General features: G+C 42.5%; 1 protein-coding gene across 1 annotated transcript in view; it reads left to right on the forward strand.

The window, feature by feature from the left end:
- The window catches only part of LOC126252759 (uncharacterized), a 358,940-nt gene that overhangs the window by 316,806 nt on the left and 16,789 nt on the right, over positions 1 to 25,345 (forward strand). Inside the window, exons 4-5 of the mRNA XM_049953681.1 lie at positions 14,771 to 14,927; positions 19,197 to 19,343. Coding sequence (XP_049809638.1) covers positions 14,771 to 14,927; positions 19,197 to 19,343 — 304 coding nt within the window. The remainder of the gene's footprint in view (positions 1 to 14,770; positions 14,928 to 19,196; positions 19,344 to 25,345) is intronic.

Here is a 25,345-nt window from a genome sequence, read left to right on the forward strand (position 1 = left end):
AAAAGGAGATGTTACTAACTGCAACAACTGGCGGGGCATTACCCTAGTGTCAGTACCGAGTAAGGTACTTTCGAGGGTCATTTCAAACCGCATTAAGGATTCTGTTGAAGCACAACTGAGGAGAGAGCAGGCGGGTTTTATAAGACATCGAAGCTATGTGGACCTTATCTATACTCTTAGAATTATTCTGGAACGAAGTGTGGAGTGGCAACGCACCCTCTCCCTTACCTTCATTGACTTTGAAAAGGTTTTCGACTCTTGTCAGTCGAAGAGTCATGTGGGATACTCTTGCAAAATATGGCATTCCAACGAAGATTATTAATATCATCAAAGAAATGTATGAAGACTATGAATGCCAAGTACTACATAATGGAGAATTAACAGAGCCTTTCCGGGTTAATTCAGGAGTATGACAAAGGTGTATTCTTTCGCCAACATTATTTCTTTTGGAGTTGGACCATGTGATGAAGAGAGTGATGGGGGGACGGAAGAGAGGGGATGCGGGACAGGCTCGAAGATCTACATTTCGCAGACGACATTTGCTTAATGGCACAACGACATCGAGACATCGAAGAGAAACTGGCCAGGTTACAGAGACAGGCGGAAGTTGCAGGCCTCAAGCTAAATGTTCGCAAAACCAAAGAAATGCGGATAAATTCGACCATCACGAATAGGCTGGCCATTAATGGAGAGGACGTAGAAGAGGTCCAATCTTTCCTCTGTCTCGGAAGTATAGTCACGACTACAGGAGGCGCTGAGGAGGACGTCCGTAGTCGCATCCGCAAAGTAAATGGTGAATTTGTACAACTGTACCCTGTCAGGAGAGATAGGAACATCTCAAAGAAGACCAAACTCCGGCTTTTCAAAAGCAATGTGAAGGCTGTTATGTTGTATGGTTGCGAAACTTGGAAGGTGACTAACCACATCAAAAACCAGCTCCAAGTTTTTATTAGCCGCTGTCTCCGGCGTATTTTAAATGTGAGATGGCCAGATATAATGACAAATGAAGATCTTTGGAGGGAGACAAATCAGCAACCAATCAATATACAAATCAAAGAAAGAAAATGGAACTGGATTGGGCATATAATGAGGAAACCAGATGGAGCTGTTGAAAGGATGGCATTGGATTGGAACCCTCAAGGTGATAGAAAACGTGGTCGTCCCAAACAGACGTGGAAAAGGACGATCGAGAGAGAAGCTGCAGAGGATGGGAAAAACCCAGAGTGAACTGAAGAGACTTGCTAGAAATCGTACCTGGGGGACGAATTTCCTCACGGCCCTAAGTTCCAGAGGTAACGACAGGAACTAAGAAGAAGTGACATCGTCACAATCCTTTAAAATGAATGGGAATGATAGAAGAGAGGGGTGAGATTTCTCAATCCGCATAATGGGCGGGTACTGCATATTTGCTATGAAAAGACGTTGCAGTACCACGCAGAAAGAATTTGAGGATTTAGATGGAAATGAAAGAGCCAAAAATTACACCGATCGACAGTCGGGACTCATTGTTCTGCACATCAAAAAGTACTTCGTGCTACATTTGCTGGTATGGAGCACGTGCAGAAATTGGTGATACTAACAGCAAAATTTCTGAAGTTGCAAGCATTATTCCATTGTCATTTCTAACAGTTTTCAGTGGAACGAAGAGTAAGGAGACTTCATGTATTACTGCAAAGTACATTTGTTACGTCAAGGGACTGAAACGATTTTTCGATCTAAAACTCGCTATTTTTGAGTTCATAAAGGAAAAAGGAGTGCAGAAACGATAATTAAAACATCCGGAATGGATAACACACTTCGCATTTTAAGTGGGCTTGCCAGCACACTGCCCACAATAAACATTGCAAGGTAACTTTTCTCTGATTTTATAGGGGTGCATTTAAAAGGAAAATCGTGTTGTACAAAGGACACGTTCTGACAAAGGCATTTCAGTTCCCTAACTTCACTGGCGTTAAAGAAATACAAGGTTTGAAGAAATCATTGTGGCCTTGAAAGAATTACAAGGATAGTTTTATAAAGATTTTGAGGACACTGTAGTCTTGCATCTGTTTTCAAGCTGTTTTAGAGACCGTTTGCCATTTCAATTGAATGTGCCCCTGTGCGCAAGCAAATGTAACCGACTGACCTGAAAGATAATTCCAGTTTTAATGACAAATATTTTTACAGCAGAACTGTCCAGGACGGCTACATCGCTTTCCTCAGGTAGTCTGCATAATGAGGTTACAAAAGTGCTACAGTATTGCGATCAACATATTTGTGTGAAAGACCTTTTTTTCTATTACAAAACTCAATAAGTCACGATTACGTGCAAATTGAGTGCGAAACTCTGGGAAATTTTGTGTGTCAGTTCATATGCCGACAGTTCGTACCAAATAAACACTATGTCTTCGGCACATCAAAAGTAATTAAATAACACTGAAAATTTGTTTTTTGTGACCTATCTTGTTGCGAAATGTGAAATATAAAAAAAGTCGCATGCAGTGCGACTGCACTGCCTTTTAAATGCGCCCTCTTCCCCTCCTCGGGCACGGAAAGTGCGGCGTGGCGGTGGGGGAACCATGCCAGCCAGGCTGAGCACTTTGGCACTCGGGTCCGGGCACGGCCCGCGAGACGAAATCTTGGCCGCCTCTCAAATAAGCCAAAACGCTTGTAGTGGAGTAAAAACCATACACACATGATAATACACGGAGGCGACAAAAATTCATGCTATACTGATAGGCACATATACACGTGGCGGTAGTATCGCATACACAAGGTATAAAAGGTCAGTTCATTGTCGGAGCTGTCATTTCTTCTCAGGTGATTCATCTCATAAGGTTCCCGACTAGATTATGGACACGCGACGGGAATTCACGGACTTCGAATGCGGAATGGTAGTTGGATCTAGACGCATGGGACACTCCGTTTCTAAGCCGGCCGTTGTGGCCGAGCTGTTCTAGGCGCTTCAGTCCGGAACCGCGCTGCTGCTACGGTCGCAGGTTCGAATCCTGCCTCGGGCATGGATGTGTGTGATGTCCTTAGGTTAGTTAGCTTTAAGATGTTCTAAGTCTCGGGGACTGATGACTTCAGATGTTAAGTCCCATAGTGCTTAGAGCCATTTGAACCATTTGAGCCACTCCGTTTCGGAAATCGTTAGGGAATTAACTATTCCGGGATCCACAGTTCAAGAGAGTGTCAAGAATATCATATTGCAGCTATCTCCTCTCACCACAGACAACACAGTGGCGACGGCTTTCACTTAACGAACGAGGGCAGCGGCGTTTGCATAGAGTTGTCAGTGCTAACAGACAAGCGACATGCGTGAAATAACAGCAGAAATCAATGCGGGGCGTACGACGAACGTATCCGTTAGGACAATGCGGTGAGATTTGGCTTTAATGGGCTATGGCAGCAGACGAACAAGGCGAGTGCCTTTGCTAACAGCACGACATCGCCTGCAGTAACTCTCTTGGGCTTGTGATCATATCGGTTGTATCCTAGACGACTGGAAAACCGTGGCCTGATCAGATAAGTCCCGATTTCAGTAGGTTAAGAGCTGTTGGTAGGGTTTGAGTGTGACGCACACCCCACGAAGCCACACAAGCCCAACAAGGCACTGTGCAAGCTGGTGGTGGCTCCATAATGGTGAGGGCTGTGATTACAGGGAATGGACTGGGTCATTTGTTCCAAATTAACCGAATATTGACTGGAAATGGTTATTTTCCGCGACATGGAGGGCATATGCAGCCGTTCGTGGACTTCATTTTCCCAAATAACGACGGAATTTTTGTGGATGACAATGGGCCGTGTCACCAGACCACAGATGTTCGCAATTGGCTTAAAGAACATTATCGACAGTTCGAGCGAATGATTCGGGCACCCAGAACGCCCGACGTAAATTCCGTCGAAAATTTATGCAACGTAATCGAGAGGTCAGTTCGTTCACAAAATCCTGCACCGGCAACACTTTCGCAGTTATGGACGGCTATGGCTCAATATTTCTTCCAACGACTTCTTGAGTCAATGCCACGAGCAGTTGTTGCACTATGCCGGGCAAAAGGAGGTCCGACACAATGTTAGGAGGTGTCCCATGACTGTTGTCACCTCAGTGTCAAGCGTCTAAAGCAATAAAACTGTTTCAGAACACAGATGAAACCAACTCTGCAATTGTTACTACGTCTGAGCCACAAATGACACGAATCATCAATACAATCGTCTATCGAAGAAAAAGTAATTCCATTAACAAAAATATTCCTGTATTTGAAAGTAAGAATTTACGAAACATTAGACTCCATACAAAATTATTAGGTGTCAAAAAAACTGCCCCTCATAATAAGAACAGTCCGCTAAAGAAATATATGCTTTTATATTGAAAAATCCGCCTCAGCTGCGAAAAATTTCTGGTCTTTACCCAGGTTTCGGCTAGAATAACCTAGCCTTCTTCAGAATCATCATCATCATCATCATTTAAGACTGAATTATGCCTTTCAGCGTTCAGTCTGGAGCATAGCCCCTCTTATACAGTTCCTCCATGATCCCCTATTCAGTGCTAACGTTGGTGCCTCTTCTGATGTTAAACCTATTACTTCAAAATCATTCTTAACCGAATCCAGGTACCTTCTCCTCGGTCTGCCCCGACTCCTCCTACCCTCTACTGCTGAATCCATGAGTCTCTTGGGTAACCTTGCTTCTCCCATGCGTGTAACATGACCCCACCATCTAAGCCTGTTCGCCCTGACTGCTACATCTATAGAGTTCATTCCCAGTTTTTCTTTGATTTCCTCATTGTGGACACCCTCCTGCCATTGTTCCCATCTACTAGTACCTGCAATCATCCTAGCTACTTTCATATCCGTAACCTCAACCTTGTTGATAAGGTAACCTGAATCCACCCAGCTTTTGCTCCCATACAACAAAGTTGGTCGAAAGATTGAACGGTGCACAGATAACTCAGTCTTGGTACTGACTTCCTTCTTGCAGAAGAGAGTAGATCGTAGCTGAGCGCTCACTGCATTAGCTTTGCTACACCTCGCTTCCAGTTCTTTCACTATGTTGCCATCCTGTGAGAATATGCATCCTAAGTACTTGAAACCGTCCACCTGTTCTAACTTTGTTCCTCCTATTTGGCACTCAATCCGTTTATATTTCTTTCCCACTGACATTACTTTCGTTTTGGAGATGCTAATCTTCATACCATAGTCCTTACATTTCTGATCTAGCTCTGAAATATTACTTTGCAAACTTTCAATCGAATCTGCCATCACAACTAAGTCATCCGCATATGCAAGACTGCTTATTTTGTGTTCACAAATCTTAATCTTACCCAGCCAGTCTATATTTTTCAACATATGATCCATAAATAATATGAACAACAGTGGAGACAGGTTGCAGCCTTGTCTTACCCCTGAAACTACTCTGAACCATGAACTCAATTTACCGTCAACTCTAACTGCTGCCTGACTATCCATGTAAAGACCTTTAATTGCTTGCAAAAGTTTCCCTCCTATTCCATAATCTCGTAGAACAGACAATAACTTCCTCCTAGGAACCCGGTCATATGCCTTTTCTAGATCTATAAAGCATAGATACAATTCCCTGTTCCACTCATAACACTTCTCCATTATTTGCCGTAAGCTAAAGATCTGGTCCTGACAACCTCTAAGAGGCCTAAACCCACACTGATTTTCATCCAATTGGTCCTCAACTAATACTCGCACTTTCCTTTCAACAATACCTGAGAAGATTTTACCCGCAACGCTGATTAAAGAGATACCTCTGTAGTTGTTACAATCTTTTCTGTTTCCATGTTTAAAGATTGGTGTGATTACTGCTTTTGTCCAGTCTGATGGAACCTCTCCCGACTCCCAGGCCATTTTATTATCCTGTGTAGCCATTTAAGACCTGACATTCCACTGTATTTGATGAGTTCCGACTTAATTTCATCCACCCCAGCCGCTTTATTGCACTGCAATCTATTGACCATTTTCTCCACTTCCTCAAATGTGATCCTATTTCCATCATCATTCCTATCCCATTGTACATCGAAATCTGAAACATTACTGATCGTATTTTCACCTGCATTGAGCAGCTCTTCAAAATATTCCCTCCATCTGCCCAAGGCATCAACAGGATTCACCAGCAGTTTTCCTGACCTGTCCAAAATACTTGTCATTTCTTTCTTACCTCCCTTTCGAAGACTGCTAATTACACTCCAGAATGGTTTTCCAGCAGCTTGACCCATAGTCTCCAACCTGTTTCCAAAGTCGTCCCAAGAATTCTTCTTGGATGCTGCAATTATCTGTTTGGATTTGTTTCTTTCTTCAACATAACTTTCTCTGTCTACCTGAGTTCTAGTATGTAGCCATTTTTGATACGCCTCCTTTTTCCTTTTACAGGCTGCCTTGACTGTGTCATTCCACCAAGCTGTTTGCTTCATCCTACTTTTACACACTACTGTTCCAAGACATTCTTTAGCCACTTCTAGTACTGTGTCCCTGTACCTTGCCTTCTTCAGAAGCATAAAATTATTATAAAATGCCAGAGTAAGGCACAGTCAACATTAAAAATTAAAACCTAGAGTACCGTGGTACCATGTCGAATTAAAACTACTTAACTGAAGTCCAGCCCCGGCGTTTACACTAGTTAATAAATGAAATTGCCATACTAATTTTTGCGATTTTAAGCATGGTACCTAGATACCAGGAAATTTTCGCAACTGATTCGGATTTTTCAATATATTAGTCTATCACAGTTGCTGACGGGGCTGCAATATGTTAAAAATTCTTATATATGCTTTTCATAAGTGAACTACTGTGTTTACAAGCTCTCGCATTCAGCAGAGTAAACTGCAATTATACAAATATTCGAAAGTATTTCTTCATGAGTCAGTTGTAGTTTATGTCACTGAAACGGAGAGATTTGGCTCTTCTTACATTTATTTCACGATCGTTTATGGCTCTTCATAATTTTCTGGTGTTTTGAACGCAAAAATACAATAGCTACTTCTTTCGTTACTTAGAAACGCAATTAAAAACAGGGGAGGCCGAGCTGTTCTAGGCGCTACTGCCTGGAACCGAGCGACCGCTACGGTCGCAGGTTCGAATCCTGCCTCGGGCGTGGGTGTGTGTGATGTCCTTAGGTTAGTTAGGTTTAAGTAGTTCTAAGTTCTAGGGGACTGATGACCTCAGAAGTTAAGTCCCTTAGTGCTCAGAGCCATTTGAACCATTTTTTTTAAATTAAAAACAAACATAAATCTCACGGGTCGTTCTGTCGCCGTTAGGGACGCTAGTGTCTTTCTGTCAGGCACACTGACAAAGGAATGGTCCACTCCGACATATCGAAACATACCCTGAAAGTTTTCACACAGGAAGAATACACCGAAAGAAATGCGATGTCAAAATTTTTGTTGCTAAAGAGCACTGCAAGTATTTTTTTATGTTACAGTTACTCAATTTTGTCGCGCGAAGAACCACTTTTAAAAGCAATTTGAGCAGCCCTTCATGCCTAGCGCGCGATTTGGCGTATAAGCAGACGCAGAGAATATGGCGCGAAGTCCAAAGTGCAACCACGCAAATTTTAAGCACTTAAACCGAATCAAAAATGTCTCAGGTCATTATTTTTTTGAATAACCTGCAGTCCATAAACTGTTGCAGATGTAATTATTACACAAGTGACTGGCAGAGGTGAGAAAATCGGGGTAGTGTATGATCTTACAGGTGACTTTAACTTTGTGCTATGAAATATTTTAAAACAATTCCTGTAGCACAGTTCTTATGATAATTTTTGAATACAGTATGTTTTACTAACAATGAAACGTTTCCTTGGTTATTCGCTGTAGTCATCACTTTTGTAAATCCTCCTGTCCAGGAGGTCGAGCTGCTACTGTTGTTACGGTAGGTGAGTTCGTGAAAGTAACAGGTTAGGTGAACGAAGGTTCTACCAACACTCCAACAAATTAATAACAAAGTCACACAAATGAGTTAAAAGATTTCTTGTGTCTTGTTCGGACCATACAGCAATAACAAAAATGTGAAGTGTAGTACTGGTTTATTGAGAGGCTGAATCACAGAATTAGTTACGGGTGGAATCCTAATTATATTAACAGAATTTTGATCGTCTTCCTAAACACGGATGTTCTGACCAGGCCAACAGCCCAACAAAAACAGTAAATTTTTCTGCAGTTTGTTCAAATCAAATGGCTCTAAGCACTATGGAATTTAACAAATGGTTCAAATGGCTCTGAGCACTATGGGACTTAACTGCTGTGGTCGTCAGTCCCCTAGAACTTAGAACTACTTAAACCTAACTAACCTAAGGACATCACACACATCCATACCCGAGGTAGGATTCGAACCTGCGGCCGTAGCGGTCGCGCGGTACCAGACTCTAGCGCCTAGAACCGCTCGGCCACCCCGGCCGGCGGGACTTAACATCTGAGGTCATCAGTCCCCTAGACTTAGAACTACTTAAACCGAACTAACCTAAGGACAACACACATTCATGTCCGGGGCAGGATTCGAGCCTGCGACCGTAGCAGCAGCACATATTTCGACTGAATCGCCTAGAACCGCTCGGTCACAGTGGTCGGTTCCGCAATTGGTAAGAAGACCTTTTGGTTGTAATGTTGGACATTATTCTCTCCCATCTTTTTCTGATTTTGCTGCGTCGAATACTAGGTTTTTACAATTCGACAGTCAAATTTTAAATTTTTGGTCGTAAAGTTGCTTGAAGACAGATATACAGCTGCCGAAACAATAATCCACAGACGATTATCACTGGCATTGTTGTACACGAATGTGTCATAGTATTCATCGACTGCACAAGCGCCACAGTCTTTTTTCGCTCGAAATGATAAAGTGCGGTTTCCACGCAGTTCTTGCACGAAACGTGATTGATTGGCTTTAAACACAGTATTTTAGGGGGCAACAAGAGGTTTTACTTCACCTCAGCAACAAATTTCTCTGTAGTATTACCTATTAATGACATCACATCTGCCGGCCGGAGTGGCTGAGCGGTTCTAGGCGCTTCAGTCTGGAACCACGCTACCGCTACGGTCGCAGGTTCGAGTCCTGCCTCGGGCATGGATGTGTGTGATGTCCTTAGGTTGGTTAGGTTTAAGTAGTTCTAAGTTCTAGGGGACTGATGACCTCAGATGTTAAGTCACATAGTGCTCAGAGCCATTTGAACCATTTTTGACATCACTTCTGCACGTTTTATTGAAGTAAATTTCGTCATTTTACCACTCCCTTTTCCGTATAATTTCCTGACTCTGTTTAAACAGGCCGAAGAAGCCTGGAAGTCAGTCAAACGCAATTCAGATGGTCCAGTCTCGGAGATCTCCCTCGGTAACGGAGCACTGACTCTCACGAGAAGTTCTAAATTTTTGGAATAATTTTTCTGTCACACTTCTACGAGTTTCATTTTGATGCGTATTTCGTACTTCGTGTAAGTCTTTCTTCCATTTATACAATTCACGTTCAGATGTTACGAAACGAAACCCGTTTTGTTTTCTTCCTCGTTCGTTTAATCAAAAAATTTACAGCGTTTTCTTTGTCACCGGAGGCTATTACTGAACTTCTTTTTTTTTTTTTTTTTTTTTTTTTTGCACTAGGAAGGTACTGTATTTAATTAGAACTACAATCATCATCTGAGCCACAGTTCACAGAATTGCCAGAGTCATTTCCTGTTTCTTCAATGTTTCCACATTTTCTAAAGAAATACCGACATCATTTGAATGACTGTCCAAGAAATTAATTAGCAAACAACACATAAGTAGGTCTTCAGCAGAAGTAGGTGATTCAGACTGCGTACCATGGCTGGCTCTGAGCACTATGGGACTTAACATCTGTGGTCATCAGTCCCCCAGAACTTAGAACTACTTAAACCTAACTAACCTAAGGACATCACACACATCCATGCCCGAGGCAGGATTCGAACCTGCGACCGTAGCGGTCACGCGGTTCCAGACTGAAGCGCCTAGAACCGCACGGCCACACCGGCCGGCACTGCGTACCATGTTCTTCATGTTCTGACCAGGCCAAAAAGTTGAAAACATTAACCGGATTCCACATTACTGTGAAACTCTGGAACCTGCAGAAATACAGATGCTATTGGCAAGCACATACGAAGAAAATACAAATCCAATTAATTCAGTTTCATCTCCTTTGTCAACACTTAGCAATAACGCAGAAGCAGCTGCTAATTATTACAGATATTAAATGAGTTGCTAATTGAGCTAATAGTAACTGTGAACGACTATGTCAACGAAGCTATCAACGGAAAATGAAATTCTCTTTACAAATTACAATCGCGTTGTGCTGTTTTATCTGCTTACCGATGTTCCGTCAGTCACAGATGTGTCCCCTCAGTGTTGCGAATGCCCTGTCTGTTATAACTATGGTAGGGATGTACAACTCTCCAGCCACCTGGCGAATTTTGGCAATTTTTGGCTTTTTTTTAAATGCTTGCTGCGCGCCTTAGCAGCTAAACTTTTCACAGTGCCTTTTTTTCGGTTCATTCACCCTGTTGAAAAATTTCCAGGGTACGTTTCGACAAGTCGGACTGGACCATCCCCTTGAGTGTTGTGACTGTGGTAGAATGGAATAATATGCACTGAGGTGAGAAAAGTCATGGAATACCTCATAATATCATGTCGGACCTCCTTCTGCCTGGATTAGAGCAGCAACTCCACGTGGCGTGGACTCAAGAACTCGTTGGAAGAAATATTGAGCCATAGCCATCCATAACTGCGAAAGTGTTGCCGGTGCAGGATTTTGCGCGCGAACTGACCTCTAGATTATGTCCCATAAATGTTTGATGGGATTCATGTTGGGCGATTTTGAGCTGCAACAAATGAACGCAACAATTTCACATAAAGCAGTTTCTTTGTGCTCTGTCAAAACATTTGTTTTTAACGTTTTTGGAGTTGCGTTTCGTTTTGGAAGTTTTGACTCTTGAATTCCTTTGTTGTAATGTAGTTCACACCCGTTTATTGGCTGTTTTCATTCCTGTGAGACGTCTGTGTGTTATCTCGCCTGCTCTCACTATTCATCACATTTAGATGTGACGGTATTCTTACCACATGACTTATATTCTATATCCAAAGAATAGTATGACAACTGCCAACACTACAGAAAGAGAACAAACATTTCAGTACAGAACGGACAGTATACAGGGTGGTCCATTGATATTGACCGGGCCAAAACATCTCACGAAATAAGCATCAAACGAAAAAAACTACAAAGAACGAAACTTGTCTAGCTTGAATGGGAAAACCAGATGGCGCTACGGCTGGCCCGCTAGATGGCGCTGCCATAGGTGAAACGGATATCAACTGCGTTTTTTCTTAAACTAGGAACCCCCATTTTTATTACATATTTGTGTAGTACGTAAAGAAATATGAATGTTTTAGTTGGACCACTTTTTTCGCTTTGTGATAGATAGCTCTGTAATAGTCACAAACGTATAAGTACGTGGTATCACGTAACATTCCGCCAGTGCGGACGGTATTTGCTTCGTGATACATTACCCGTGTTAAAATGGACCGTTTACGAATTGCGGAATAGGTCGATATCGCGTTGATGTATGGCTATTGCGTTCAAAATGCCCAACGGGCCTGTGCTATGTATGCTGCTCGGTATCCTGGACGACATCACCCAAGTGTCCGGACCGTTCGCCGAATAGTTACGTTATTTAAGGAAACAGGAAGTGTTCAGCCACATGTGAAACGTCAGCCACGACCTGCAACAAATGATGATGCCCAAGTACGTGTTTCAGCTGCTGTCGCTGCTAATCCGCACATCAGTAGCAGACAAATTGCGCGAGAATCGGGAATCTCAAAAACGTCGGTGTTGAGAATGCTACATCAACATCGATTGCACCCGTACCATGTTTCTATGCATCAGGAATTGCATGGCGACGACTTTGAACGTCGTGTACAGTTATGCCACTGGGCGCAAGAGAAATTACGGGACGATGACAGATTTTTTGCACGCGTTCTATTTAGCGACGACGCGTCATTCACCAACAGCGGTAACGTAAACCGGCATAATAAGCACTAGTGGACAACGGAAAATCCACGATGGCTGCGACAAGTGGAACATCAGCGACCTTGGCGGGTTAATTTATGGGAGGAAAGGTAATTGGCCCCCATTTTATCAGTGGCAATCTAAGTGGTGCAATATATGCTGATTTCCTACGTAATGTTCTACCGATGTTACTACAAGATGTTTCACTGCATGACGGAATGGCGATGTAATTATAACGATATGTTTACGTAATGTGTATACATAAACATACAGTTATAAATGTCCCCGTTCGTAGTCTCTAATTATAACAATATGTTACTTTTGTGCTGTAACATATAGCTATAATCAGCGGTGGAAACATATTTGCGAGCGCCGACCGTGTGCGGCTGTTTCTTGTTGGATCGTCTGATCAGTCGGAAGTTGCATTGCAGAGGAGAGTAGAGAGTAAATGCCTATTCAAAATATAATTATTTTGGATAGCTCAACATGAATTTCCTAAGGGACCGTAGTTTATCATGCATTCACCAGTAGAATATGGCGCGGAGAAAATATTTCGCCGCATGCAACTTCCGTCCGAACTCGACGAAAGAATTCGTGACTGTGAACTCTCTATTTGGCAGAAACATATAGAAAATTAAATAATTTCATGAAGAAGTGAGACATAGATTCTATAGTAAATGAATAGTCCATACACAAGTTCCATTTAACTCTGAATTTATGGCAAGTAATAGACAAACTTACACTGCAATGACGGATTTAACATGGAGGCCGTTTTGACTGGCACTTCTCTTAATGAAAACAATTCCTTTGACGTTTTCACATACACGTCGCACAATAAATCTACTGCTAGGCACTTTTAGTATTACACATTTACTTTACACTAGAACAATATTAATTTTGACAATAATAATACGGCGGCAAGACATGCGCGTCCGACACAAGTTACAGGAGACAAGAGAAGAATGAGTAACTGTTCATCGAGAATATCTCGTACATCTAAACAAAATGTGTAAAAATGTTCTTCTTCTGTCCGTTTTTCGCGCCGCGGTTTTCAAAGTCAATAACTCACAGCATCTCTGACGGCGCTTCGACAATAAACAAGTTACATCACAGGTCGTTCACCTTTTACATTTTCGCAACATTATTTGCTAACTGTAGCTGTTGCCGAGCGACTGCTCGATTAATGAATGATTTAAAATGATAAGGCAATCACATAATGTTACAACTTCCACACGATGGATGTCCGGCACATAGCTCGCGTGTGATGGAAGCGGTATTGAATAGAATATTTCATGACAGGTGGATTGGTCGGCCGGCCCGAGTGGCCAAGCGGTTAAAGGCGCTACAGTCTGGAACCGCGAGACCGCTACGGTCGCAGGTTCGAATCCTGCCTCGAGCATGGATGTGGGTGATGTCCTTATGTTAGTTAGGTTTACGTAGTTCTAAGTTTTAGGAGACTGATGACCTCAGATGCCGGCCGCGGTGGTCTAGCGGTTCTGGCGCTGCAGTCCGGAACCGCGGGACTGCTGCGGTCGCAGGTTCGAATCCTGCCTCGGGCATGGGTGTGTGTGATGTCCTTAGGTTAGTTAGGTTTAAGTAGTTCTAAGTTCTAGGGGACTTATGACCTAAGATGTTGAGTCCCATAGTGTTCAGAGCCATTTGATTTTTTGACCTCAGATGTTAAGTCCCATAGTGCTCAGAGCCATTTGAACCATCTGAACATATGGCAGCCCCCATCTAGCGGGCCAACCATAGTGCCATCTGGTTTCCCCCTTCAAGCTAGACAAGTTTCGTTCTTTGTAGTTTTTTCGTTTGACGCTTATTTCGTGAGATATTTGGCCCGGTCACGATCAATGGACCACCCTTTTTATATATGGCACGAGAGAGTTTTGAAAACGGCTCGTCCGCTTGGTAGTCCAACACCATGACCACTTACCCATGACGCCGTTGCTGTTTCGGGCTGCTCTTTATATTGCACTTCTTGTTCTTAGACTGTTCACTGTTTCTATTTTGCTTTTTTTACAGTTGAGTACACCGTCTTGCTGTTTTCATACTTGATTTGTGTTCAGTTTTGGACGGGCCAATCACTGGGCCATCTTACCACTAAAACTGGGGGGGGGGGGGGGGGGGGGGGTGCAATCGGGAGTTTCTCTTGTTATCAAAGGCACTCGCGTCGGTCGTCTGTTGCCATAGCCCAATAACGCCAGATTTCGCCGCACTGTCCTAACGGATACGTTCGTAGTACGTGCCACACAGATTTATGTGATGCTGCTTGTCTGTTAGCACTGACAACTCTATGTGAAGCACAGCTGCTCTCGGTCTTTACGCGAAGGCTGTCGGCCACTGCGTTGTCCCTTGTGAAGGGTAATGCGTGAAATTTGGTATTCTCGGCCCACTCTTGAGCTGTGGATCGGGGAATGTTGAATTCACTAACGATTTCCGAAATGGAATGTCCCATTAGCTCCAACTACCAATCCGCGTTCAAAATCTGCTATTTCCATCGTGCAGCCATGATCACGTCATAAACCTTTCCACTTGAATTACTTGAGTACAAATGACAGCTCCGCTAATGCACGGTCCTTTTATGCCATGTGTACGCGGTATCGCTATCCCATGAGTTTTGTTACCTCAGTGTAGAGCGATGTTGTCGGGGATCGACGAGGTTGACTTTGTCGAAGGTCGACCAAGTTGACTCGTGGAGCAGAATGTCCCTAGTGTCTGGTGTTGCAGAGGCAGGTGATGTGAGACGTGTTCTCGTGTTGCAGACGAACACTTGGCGGAAGGTGCGCGCGGCCAAGGGCCAGGCGGCGCCCCGGGGACGGCGCGGCCACACGGCGCTGGTGCAGCGCGACCACATGCTCGTCTACGGCGGCTACCGCGACCTGCGCGGCTCGTCGCCGGAGCTCTGGGCCTTCCACTTCGGTAAGGCGCCTCTCCACTGCCCGCACTCTGCGGGGTGCTCCGCAGGGTTCTGCGTCTGTTATGGGACGTAGTTTTAGGCAACGAGGGCCACGTGACAATTTAAATTCCTTCTTATTTGCCCTTTTCCTCCATTTTTCACCACGTCTTTTATTTGTTCTTCTTCTTCATCTCCTCCTCCTTCCACACCCCCTCGTTCCTGTTCTCTTACCGCTTCTGCCTTGGAAATCTCCTAAATTTAACGCTTTCCTTCTGAAAATACACTACTGGACATTAAAATTGCTACACCAAGAAGAAATGCAGATGATAAACGGATATTCATTGGACAAATATATTAACTAGAACCGACATATGATTACAATTTTCGCGCAATTTAGGTGCATAGATCCTGAGAAATCAGTACTGAGAACAACCACCTCTGGCAGTAATAACGGCCTTGATACGTCTGGGCATTGAGTCAAACAGAGCTTGGATGGCGTGTAAAGGCGTATCAAGGCCGTTATTACGGCCAGAGGTGGTTGTTCTGGGTACTGATTTCTCAGGATCTATGCACCCAAATTGCGTGAAAATGTAATCACATGTCAGTTCTAGTATAATATATTTGTCCAATGAATACCCGTTTATCATCTGCATTTCTTTGGTGTAGCAATTTTAATGGCCAGTAGTGTATAATCTAATTCTCCTTCACATAATTTATAACAACAGTTATGGTTATCAGTAGCACCACTACTGACAACATCTCCATAGACACATGGAGTAAATTGTGTAAATACTTGCAGTTCAGCTATAAGACTAATGAATAAGAAAGGAAATGAGGGCTAATAAACGTAAAACGAATTTTATTGGCACATTGGAAAGATGTACACAAGCTATTTGGCGTCATTGAAAAATGTAATATATTCTGTAAAATACTCTACGATTCCCGAGAAATGGGTTTCAAAACAGTTTAATAAATTATATTTCTCGTCTCTTTTAAATTTATTTTTTGCAAGTAACCTTGGGGATGAAGAAATCAATTGCAACACTAAAAGCGCAGATGTATGCTGAGCAGATGAGGCAATCTAGTAATGTTACCAAAACAGTGCGGAGCATAGTAAATAAGGAAAGAGGAGGGCCGGCCGCGGTGGTCTAGCGGTTCTAGGCGCTCAGTTCGGAACCGCGCGACTGCTACGGTCGCAGGTTCGAATCCTGCCTCGGGCATGGATGTGTGTGATGTCCTTAGGTTAGTTATGTTTAGGTAGTTCTAAGTTCTAGGGGACTGATGACCACAGATGTTAACTCCCATAGTGCTCAGAGCCATTTGAACCATTTGAAAGAGGAGGGAGCGACAATGCAGTGTGCTATAATATAATAATAAGTGACCCAAAGGAAGTATGGGAGATATCCATAGACCAGTGTAGTAAGATGAGTAGAGAGGACGTGATCGACCCCCACAGGTGCTAAATCCCTGTAATGTCAGTAATTCTTTCTTCATGAGGTGGGTTATAGAACTGGAAATCCTGAAAACTATTTCCAACTTAAAAGCAAATACATCCATTGGCTGCGATGACATCTCAGCGAAATTTCTGAAAGAATGTAGAAATGAATTAATATAGCCACTAGAACCTTTAACAAACAACTCTTTCAGTCAGGGGTCATTTCCTGACGCGTTAAAAGTCACTGAAATAAGATGGGTGCATAAAAAAGGAATAATTACAGATACACAAAATTATAGGTCTATTTCATTGTCATTAATACTTAGTAAGCTAAGCTTCTTGATCAACTTGATTCATTTTTCTGTAAGTACAATCTATTAAAAAACTGTCAGAATGGTTACAGGAAGGGCCGGTCTACAATAACAGCTGTAGATACATTTTTGCGAGCGATACTGAATAAACCTGAAGATGGAGACAACGTTATTGGCACCTTTTTAGACCTATCCAACGCTTTTGACTCTATAACTCATTCTGTTGTTATACATAAAAGAGAAACTTTTGAGGTCAGAGGAGTAGCATTAGATTTGTTAAGATCCTACCTTGCTGACAGGAGAAAATGTGTAAAGCTGTATTACACAACTGGGAGACATATACAAATACACAAATTCTTAACTGTCGAGTCCCTCAGGGAAGCATTATCGGGCATTTTTTGTTCATTGTGTACATCAATGATATAACAATTCCACAAAATTCAAACCTAGTAAATTATGCTGATAATATCTCCTTCATAAGTTGGGGTTATACAAAACAGTTAGCAGTGCAAAATGATGCAGAGAACATTAGCCTCATCACAGAATATCTCAACAAAAACAAACTGGTACTAAATATGGACAAAACAATTCTGATTGAGTTTCTGATAAATTATAAATCAAGACAAGTGGATACAGAACCAGAGTTGTCAGTTGAAACAATTGATAAACGTAGATTCCTGGGTATTATAGTAGACGAACATCTTACATGTGTAAAAAGGTCTCCTGTAACACCTACCTGCTAAAACGCCTTTCTGTCACAATAGCGCGACTTGTTTTAAGACAAATCTATTTTGGAATTATACACTCCCTCCTGCAATATACGAGTAGTATCGAGATTTGGGGTGGGGCACCAACGGTATACACGGATAGGGCTTTTAGAGCTCAGAAAAGACCCATTAGGATAAATGGAAATGTCGTGTGGCTAGGGCCTCCCGTCGGGTAGACCGTTAATAGCTAATATTAGTAAGCGTCAGTCATGAAGAGAATATTTCATTAAATGTAATATACTAACAGTGTATTCATTGTCTGTTCTCAGAACTACACTGTTTCTAAAAGAAAATATGCAGGTAGTGTAATCAATAGTAAAAACCATAATTATAATACAAGAAAAATCACATAAAACTTTGTAATAAAAGGGCAACAGATCACAGTACGTTTTCTGCTGAAAGGTATTTTTATAACAGACTGCCAAGTAATATAAAATTGTCCGCCCCCGATAGGTGAGTGGTGCCGGGACGGTAGCTCAGCGTGTTCGGTCAGAGGGTAACGTGCACTCTGTAATAAAAAAAACTGAGTTAACAGATCAACAACGAACTTAAATGGATGTCTTACGACGTTCGCCCCGAGCAGATGCAACGAACTAAAGCGAACAAAATGAAAATTAAAAAAAAAAAGTGGTCAGCGCGACAGAATGTCGATCCTAAGGGCCCGGGTTCGATTCCCGGCTGGGTCGGAGATTTTCTCCGCTCAGGGACTGGGTGTTGTGTTATCCTACTCATCATCATTTCATCCCCATCGACGCGCAAGTCGCCGAAGTGGCGTCAAATCGAAAGACTTGCACCCGGCGAACGGTCTACCCGACGGGAGGCCCTAGCCACACCACATTATTAACAATATAAAATTGTAAAAAGGAAATATATTTAAGACAAAATTAAAGCAACTGTCAGCTCATAAATGTTTGTACTCCATCGAGGATTTTTAATGTTATTGTTTATAATTTATCTTCACTTCTAAACTTTTTTTAATGTTCTTGTGGCCGGCCGGAGTGACCGAGCGGTTCTAGGCGCTACAGTCTGGGACCGCGCGACCACTACGGTCGCAGGTTCGAATCCTGCCTCGGGCATGGATGTCCGTAGGTTAGTTAGGTTTAAGTAGTTCTAAGTTCTAGGGGACTGATGACCTCAGAAGTTAAGTCCCATAGTGCTCAGAGCCATTTGAACCAATGTTCTTGTGTATGTAAACTGACTATGTCCACGACTGTTAGGTTATTATGGACAAATAAACAATTTATTTATATTTAAACATAGTAGTTCATTTTTCAATAGCAGAACTTCTTATCACAGTGACCGTAATAACACTACTGAAATTGTTTGGCAAATCGCTCGTGTGTGGGGTGTCGAGGCGAGCGACCGATCACAGCCGATATCGCATGTGACGGATCGCTGCAATCCGTCGTTCGTTAGTGGGCCCTTAGGCATCCTGTCAAGAAACCACTATTGAGTAATCGATTGTTGTGTTTGTCTACCGCCGGCCGGAGTGGCCGAGCGGTTCTAGGCGCTACAGTCTGGAACCGCGCGACCGCTTCGGTCGCAGGTTCGAATCCTGCCTCGGGCATGGATGCGTGTGATGTCCTTAGGTTAGTTAGGTTTAAGTAGTTCTAAGTTCTAGGGGACTGATTACCTAAGAAGTTAAGTCCCATACTGCTCAGAGACATTTGAACCATTTTTTTGTTTGTCTACCACTTTCCCCTGGGGAACATCAAAAGCGTGTAATTTTGGATGTAGCAGTGTATGGCGTATAAGAACAGTGTAGTGTGTTTGCCGCAGACAGCGAGACGTGGTCCCTGTTGAGCCCCGGCGAGTCGCCTCCCGCGCGCCACAAGCATTCCGCCGTGCTGCACGACGACGCCATGTGGGTGTACGGCGGCATGACGGACCTCAACGAGCGCGCCGACCTGTGGCGCTGGGACACAGGTTAGCTGCTCTTCCTCAAGTGCTTTGGCTCTTGTTGTTGTTGTTGTGGTCTTCAGTCCTGAGACTGGTTTGATGCAGCTCTCCATACTACTCTATCCTGTGCAAGCTTCTTCATCTCCCAGTACCTACTGCAACCTACATCCTTCTGAATCTGCTTAGTGTATTCATCTCTTGGTCTCCCCCTACGATTTTTACCCTCCACGCTGCCCTCCAATACTAAATTGGTGATCCCTTGATGCCTCAGAACATGTCCTACCAACCGATCCCTTCTTCTGGTCAAGTTGTGCCACAAACTCCTCTTCTCCCCAATTCTATTCAATACCTCCTCATTAGTTATGTGATCTACCCATCTAATCTTCAGCATTCTTCTGTAGCACCACATTTCGAAAGCTTCTATTCTCTTCTTGTCCAAACTATTTACCGTCCATGTTTCACTTCCATACATGGCTACACTCCATACAAATACTTTCAGAAATGACTTCCTGACACTTAAATCTGTATTCGATGTTAACAAATTTCTCTTCTTCAGAAACGCTTTCCTTGCCATTGCCAGTCTACATTTTATATCCTCTCTACTTCTACCATCATCAGTTATTTTGCTCCCCAAATAGCAAAACTCCTTTACTACTTTAAGTGTCTCATTTCCTAATCTAATACCCTCAACATCACCCGACTTAATTCGACTACATTCCATTATCCTCGTTTTGCTTTTGTTGATGTTCATCTTATATCCTCCCTTCAAGACACCATCCATTCCGTTCAACTGCTCTTCCAAGTCCTTTGCTGTCTCTGATAGAATTACAATGTCATCGGCGAACCTCAAGGTTTTTATTTCTTCTCCATGGATTTTAATACCTATTCCGAATTTTTCTTTTGTTTCCTTTACTGCTTGCTCAATATACAGATTGAATAACATCGGGGAGAGGCTACAACCCTGTCTTACTCCCTTCCCAATCACTGCTTCCCTTTCATGCCCCTCGACTCTTATAACTGCCATCTGTTTTCTGTACAAATTGTAAATAGCCTTTCGCTCCTTGTATTTTACCCCAGCCACCATTAGGATTTGAAAGAGAGTATTCCAGTCAACATTGTCAAAGGCTTTCTCTAAATCTACAAATGCTAGAAACGTAGGTTTGCCTTTCCTTAATCTTTCTTCTAAGATAAGTCGTAAGGTCAGTATTGCCTCACGTGTTCCAGTATTACTACGGAATCCAAACTGATCTTCCCCGAGGTCGGCTTCTACTAGTTTTTCCATTCGTCTGTAAAGAATTCGTGTTAGTATTTTGCAGCTGTGGCTTATTAAACTGATTGTTCGGTAATTCTCACATCTGTCAACACCTGCTTTCTTTGGGATTGGAATTATTATATTCTTCTTGAAGTCTGAGGGTATTTCGCCTGTTTCATACATCTTGCTCACCAGATGGTAGAGTTTTGTCAGGACTGGCTCTCCCAAGGCCGTCAGTAGTTCCAATGGAATGTTGTCTGCTCCGGGGGCCTTGTTTCGACTCAGGTCTTTCACGCAGTATCGTATCTCCCATTTAATCTTCATCTACATCCTCTTCCATTTCCATAATATTGTCCTCAAGTACATCGCCCTTGTATAGACCCTCTATATACTCCTTCCACCTTTCTGCTTTCCCTTCTTTGCTTAGAACTGGGTTTCCATCTGAGCTCTTGATATTCATACAAGTGGTTCTCTTATCTCCAAAGGTCTCTTTAATTTTCCTGTAGGCAGTATCTATCTTACCCCTAGTGAGATAAGCCTCTACATCCTTACATTTGTCCTCTAGCCATCCCTGCTTAGCCATTTTGCACTTCCTGTCGATCTCATTTTTGAGACGTTTGTATTCCTTTTTGCCTGCTTCATTTACTGCATTTTTATATTTTCTCCTTTCATCAATTAAATTCAATATTTCTTCTGTTACCCAAGGATTTCTACTAGCCCTCGTCTTTTTACCTACTTGATCCTCTGCTGCCTTCACTACTTCATCCCTCAAAGCTACCCATTCTTCTTCTACTGTATTTCTTTCCCCCATTCCTGTCAATTGTTCCCTTATGCTCTCCCTGAAACTCTCTACAACATCTGTTTCTTTCAGTTTATCCAGGTCCCATCTCCTTAAATTCCCACCTTTTTGCAGTTTCTTCAGTTTTAATCCACAGGTCATAACCAATAGATTGTGGTCAGAGTTCACATCTGCCCCTGGAAATGTCTTACAATTTAAAACCTGGTTCCTAAATCTCTGTCTTACCATTATATAATCTATCTGATACCTTTTAGTATCTCCAGGGTTCTTCCATGTATACAACCTTCTATCATGATTCTTAAACCAAGTGTTAGCTATGATTAAGTTGTGCTCTGTGCAAAATTCTACCAGGCGGCTTCCTCTTTCATTTCTTAGCCCCAATCCATATTCACCTACTACATTTCCTTCTCTCCCTTTTCCTACACTCGAATTCCAGTCACCCATGACTATTAAATTTTCGTCTCCCTTCACTATCTGAATAATTTCTTTTATTTCATCATACATTTCTTCAATTTCTTCGTCATCTGCAGAGCTAGTTGGCATATAAACTTGTACTACTGTAGTAGGTGTGGGCTTCGTATCTATCTTGGCCACAATAATGCGTTCACTAAGCTGTTTGTAGTAGCTTACCCGCCTTCCTATTTTCCTATTCATTATTAAACCTACTCCTGCATTACCCCTATTTGACTTTGTGTTTATAACCCTGTAGTCACCTGACCAGAAGTCTTGTTCCTCCTGCCACCGAACTTCACTAATTCCCACTATATCTAACTTTAACCTATCCATTTCCCTTTTCAAATTTTCTAACCTACCTGCCAGATTAAGGGACGTGACATTCCACGCTCCGATCCGTAGAACGCCAGTTTTCTTTCTCCTGATAACGACATCCTCTTGAGTAGTCCCCGCCAGGAGATCCGAATGGGGGACTATTTTACCTCCGGAATATTTTACCCAAGAGGACGCCATCATCATTTAACCATACAGTAAAGCTGCATGCCCTCGGGACAAATTACGGCCGTAGTTTCCCCTTGCTTTCAGCCGTTCGCAGTACCAGCACAGCAAGGCCGTTTTGGTTATTGTTACAAGGCCAGATCAGTCAATCATCCAGACTGGTGCCCTTGCAACTACTGGAAAGGCTGCTGCCCCTCTTCAGGAACCACACGTTTGTCTGGCCTCTCAACAGATACCCCTCCGTTGTGGTTGTACCTACGGTACGGCTATCTGTATCGCTCAGAATGAGAATTCAAAAGCTTAGTAAATGTTAAACCCTTTCATTGGGCGCGATGGTCTGCTTGTTCTCGTGTGTTCGACGGATATATCCAGTGCTTGATTTGTGACGGAATGCACTGGTATTCCGAACTGATACTCTTGACGAGAAAAAATGAGAACTGCAGGTTTTGAAATGTGGTACGGTAGAACTTTATTTTTTATCAGTACAAATGTTGTATTCGTACTTTAAAGTACTCAGAATAGCGTTATCAAGCAGTGAATATAGCAGTCCGCTGCTTTCTGGGGCTTGTATCTAATGGGAATGACGAGTTTCAGGTCGGCAGGTGTTACAATGCTGGTAGTCAATGCTTTCTCCACTAGATGACACCTCTCGCCAGTCAAGATTAGAAAAAGAGAGAGAGAGTAGCCAATGCTCGTTAGACCATAGATAATATGGACAGGTGACCGCCATTTTTTGTCAGAATTCGCACGGAAAATACTGTCGCCTGTTGATTATTACAAAGCATAAGTTTGATACATTATAGCAGAAATTCTAAGTTGTTATTTAGTATATCACTACTGTGCATTCAATGTGGATAAAAGAGTAGTGCCGGCCGGAGTGGCCGAGCGGTTCTAGGCGCTACAGTCTGGAACCGCGCGACAGCTACGGTCGCAGGTTCGAATCCTGCCTCGGGCATGGATGTGTGTGATGTCCTTAGGTTAGTTAGGTTTAAGTGGTTCTAAGTTCTAGGGGACTGATGACCTCAGAAGTTAAGTCCCATAGTGCTCAGAGCCAAAAGAGCAGTGTTGTGAATTCCACTGTGTACCAGCCACTTATTATAACATTCCTGAAAAATGGGAATCGAGCAGGGAAAAAAGTTTCATTTGTAATATTTTAGACATACTGAAGCGATTTCACTGTTTCCAGTTTTGTTATTCATTGTTGAAGTTAGTAGGCTGTAAGCCTCATACAGTTATTTCCTCCCCAGCTAATATGTTTTATACCGAAAAATCCAGAAGGGATGGCGTTATGATAGCTAAATCATGGTGAAACAATTTCACAGTAGCTGATTTTCGAAAATGAAACTTCTGTTGTTACAGATATTCGAATTTTAATGCGATTAGTGACTACACATAAAAAGATTGCAACCCAGTATTTATTGACATTTCAGTTCGAGAAATGGAATTCAAATAAAAGTTAAGAATATAATCTGGTGACAGAGAATCAAACTGGCGACAGCACCGTTTATAATCTTGAATGATTCAGAACTACATGCAACGTCGCGACGGGCAAACAAAATGCTATTAGTGCCCAGAAATTTTGGAAGTCAGCTGATTTCTCCCCAGTGCAAGGAATTTGTAGACGCCGTATGCTATAGACGGAAACAGTTTTCCAAAAAACTTCAAAACAATAATCCAGCTCCAGAAAGAATAGACTCTCAAGTCACGATAAAGCATTCTCGTTCATTCACGAACCGTGCTGAAAGGTAGTGACTCCAAACTATTTATGTGAAAACTCTTAAACCTTTTTAGATAAAACAAACGTTATTAACATTCTACGAGTACATCTTCATTTATTTATCAACATAGTCATCCTGGCGACAAACAGATTTCTCCCAAAGAGAGACCAGTTTGTTGATACCATCAGTGTAGAATGTTCGACTTTCTTCGCGGAGCCACAACCTCATCTCCGATTTCAGCGTTTCATCACTGTCAAAGTGAAGTCCTCGAAGGTGTTCATTAAATATTGAAAACAGATGAAAAACGGATGAGGCCAAGTCGGAAATGTATGGATGACGATCGATCACAGTGAAACCAAGGTGTCGGATTGTTGCAAATGTCGCAGCGCTCGTGTGTGGCAAGGAACATAGAATTGAGTGTGCCAGTGTGGTCTGTAGACTTGGCCACTGTTTTCTATGTTTCGATACAGTGTATCGATACGTGGAACTGTTTCAGTGTTTCGGAACGGCTGTGGTTCACTGTTTCGAAACAGTGGTGTTTCATTCCGCCCCTGTCTCGTATAACCGGACCAGATACGATCTCGAGCCAGACACAGAAACAGTATCGTTGTTTCAAAATAAGGCTGTTTCAGTCCACCTGTGCTTGGGACGGACTAATTGTATCGAAACAGGGATGTTTCGTTCCGCTCTGTGTCGGGCGAGATTCGGACTCGGCACAGGTACTGAAACACAACATACCACTTCATGAAACACTTTCAAGAGTGTCGAAATCTTTTTGACAAGAAATAGCATGAAGCTTAAGATATCCGAAAATAAAGCTTCGTTTCTAGCTGACTGTCCTATTCCGAAATGGCGTAACATCTGCTTTATAAACACTAACAAAACAATAAAACAACGCATACTATTCACATTCATAATAATAAATATATGAAAATTATTTAGTTAAATTACACTTTTTTTATAACATACGCTTCTCTGTTCATGTGCAAGAATCATATTAAGAAACGCAAGTAAGCCTACAACATTTTGAATAAAATAAGGGTAGAGTGACAGTTATTAGACATATACATAAATTTGATGAGGGTATAATTGCAAGCAATCTGTTTGACATATCACTGATAGTGTAATGGTGAACGGGAAGGACTGGGAAGCATGGTGAATTTATAGTAACGGTTCGAAACACCTTGAAAGACAAAAATTTTTTCTGTTATATGTTGTTATTTATTCGAATTATTTGGCGTTATTTGTAAGTCTATAATCACTGTGCCTATTATCCACAATGATTCCCTTTGTGTGCATGGAAATTAGC

Source organism: Schistocerca nitens, chromosome 4, assembly GCF_023898315.1.
Source record: "Schistocerca nitens isolate TAMUIC-IGC-003100 chromosome 4, iqSchNite1.1, whole genome shotgun sequence".
Lineage (NCBI taxonomy): Eukaryota > Metazoa > Arthropoda > Insecta > Orthoptera > Acrididae > Schistocerca > Schistocerca nitens.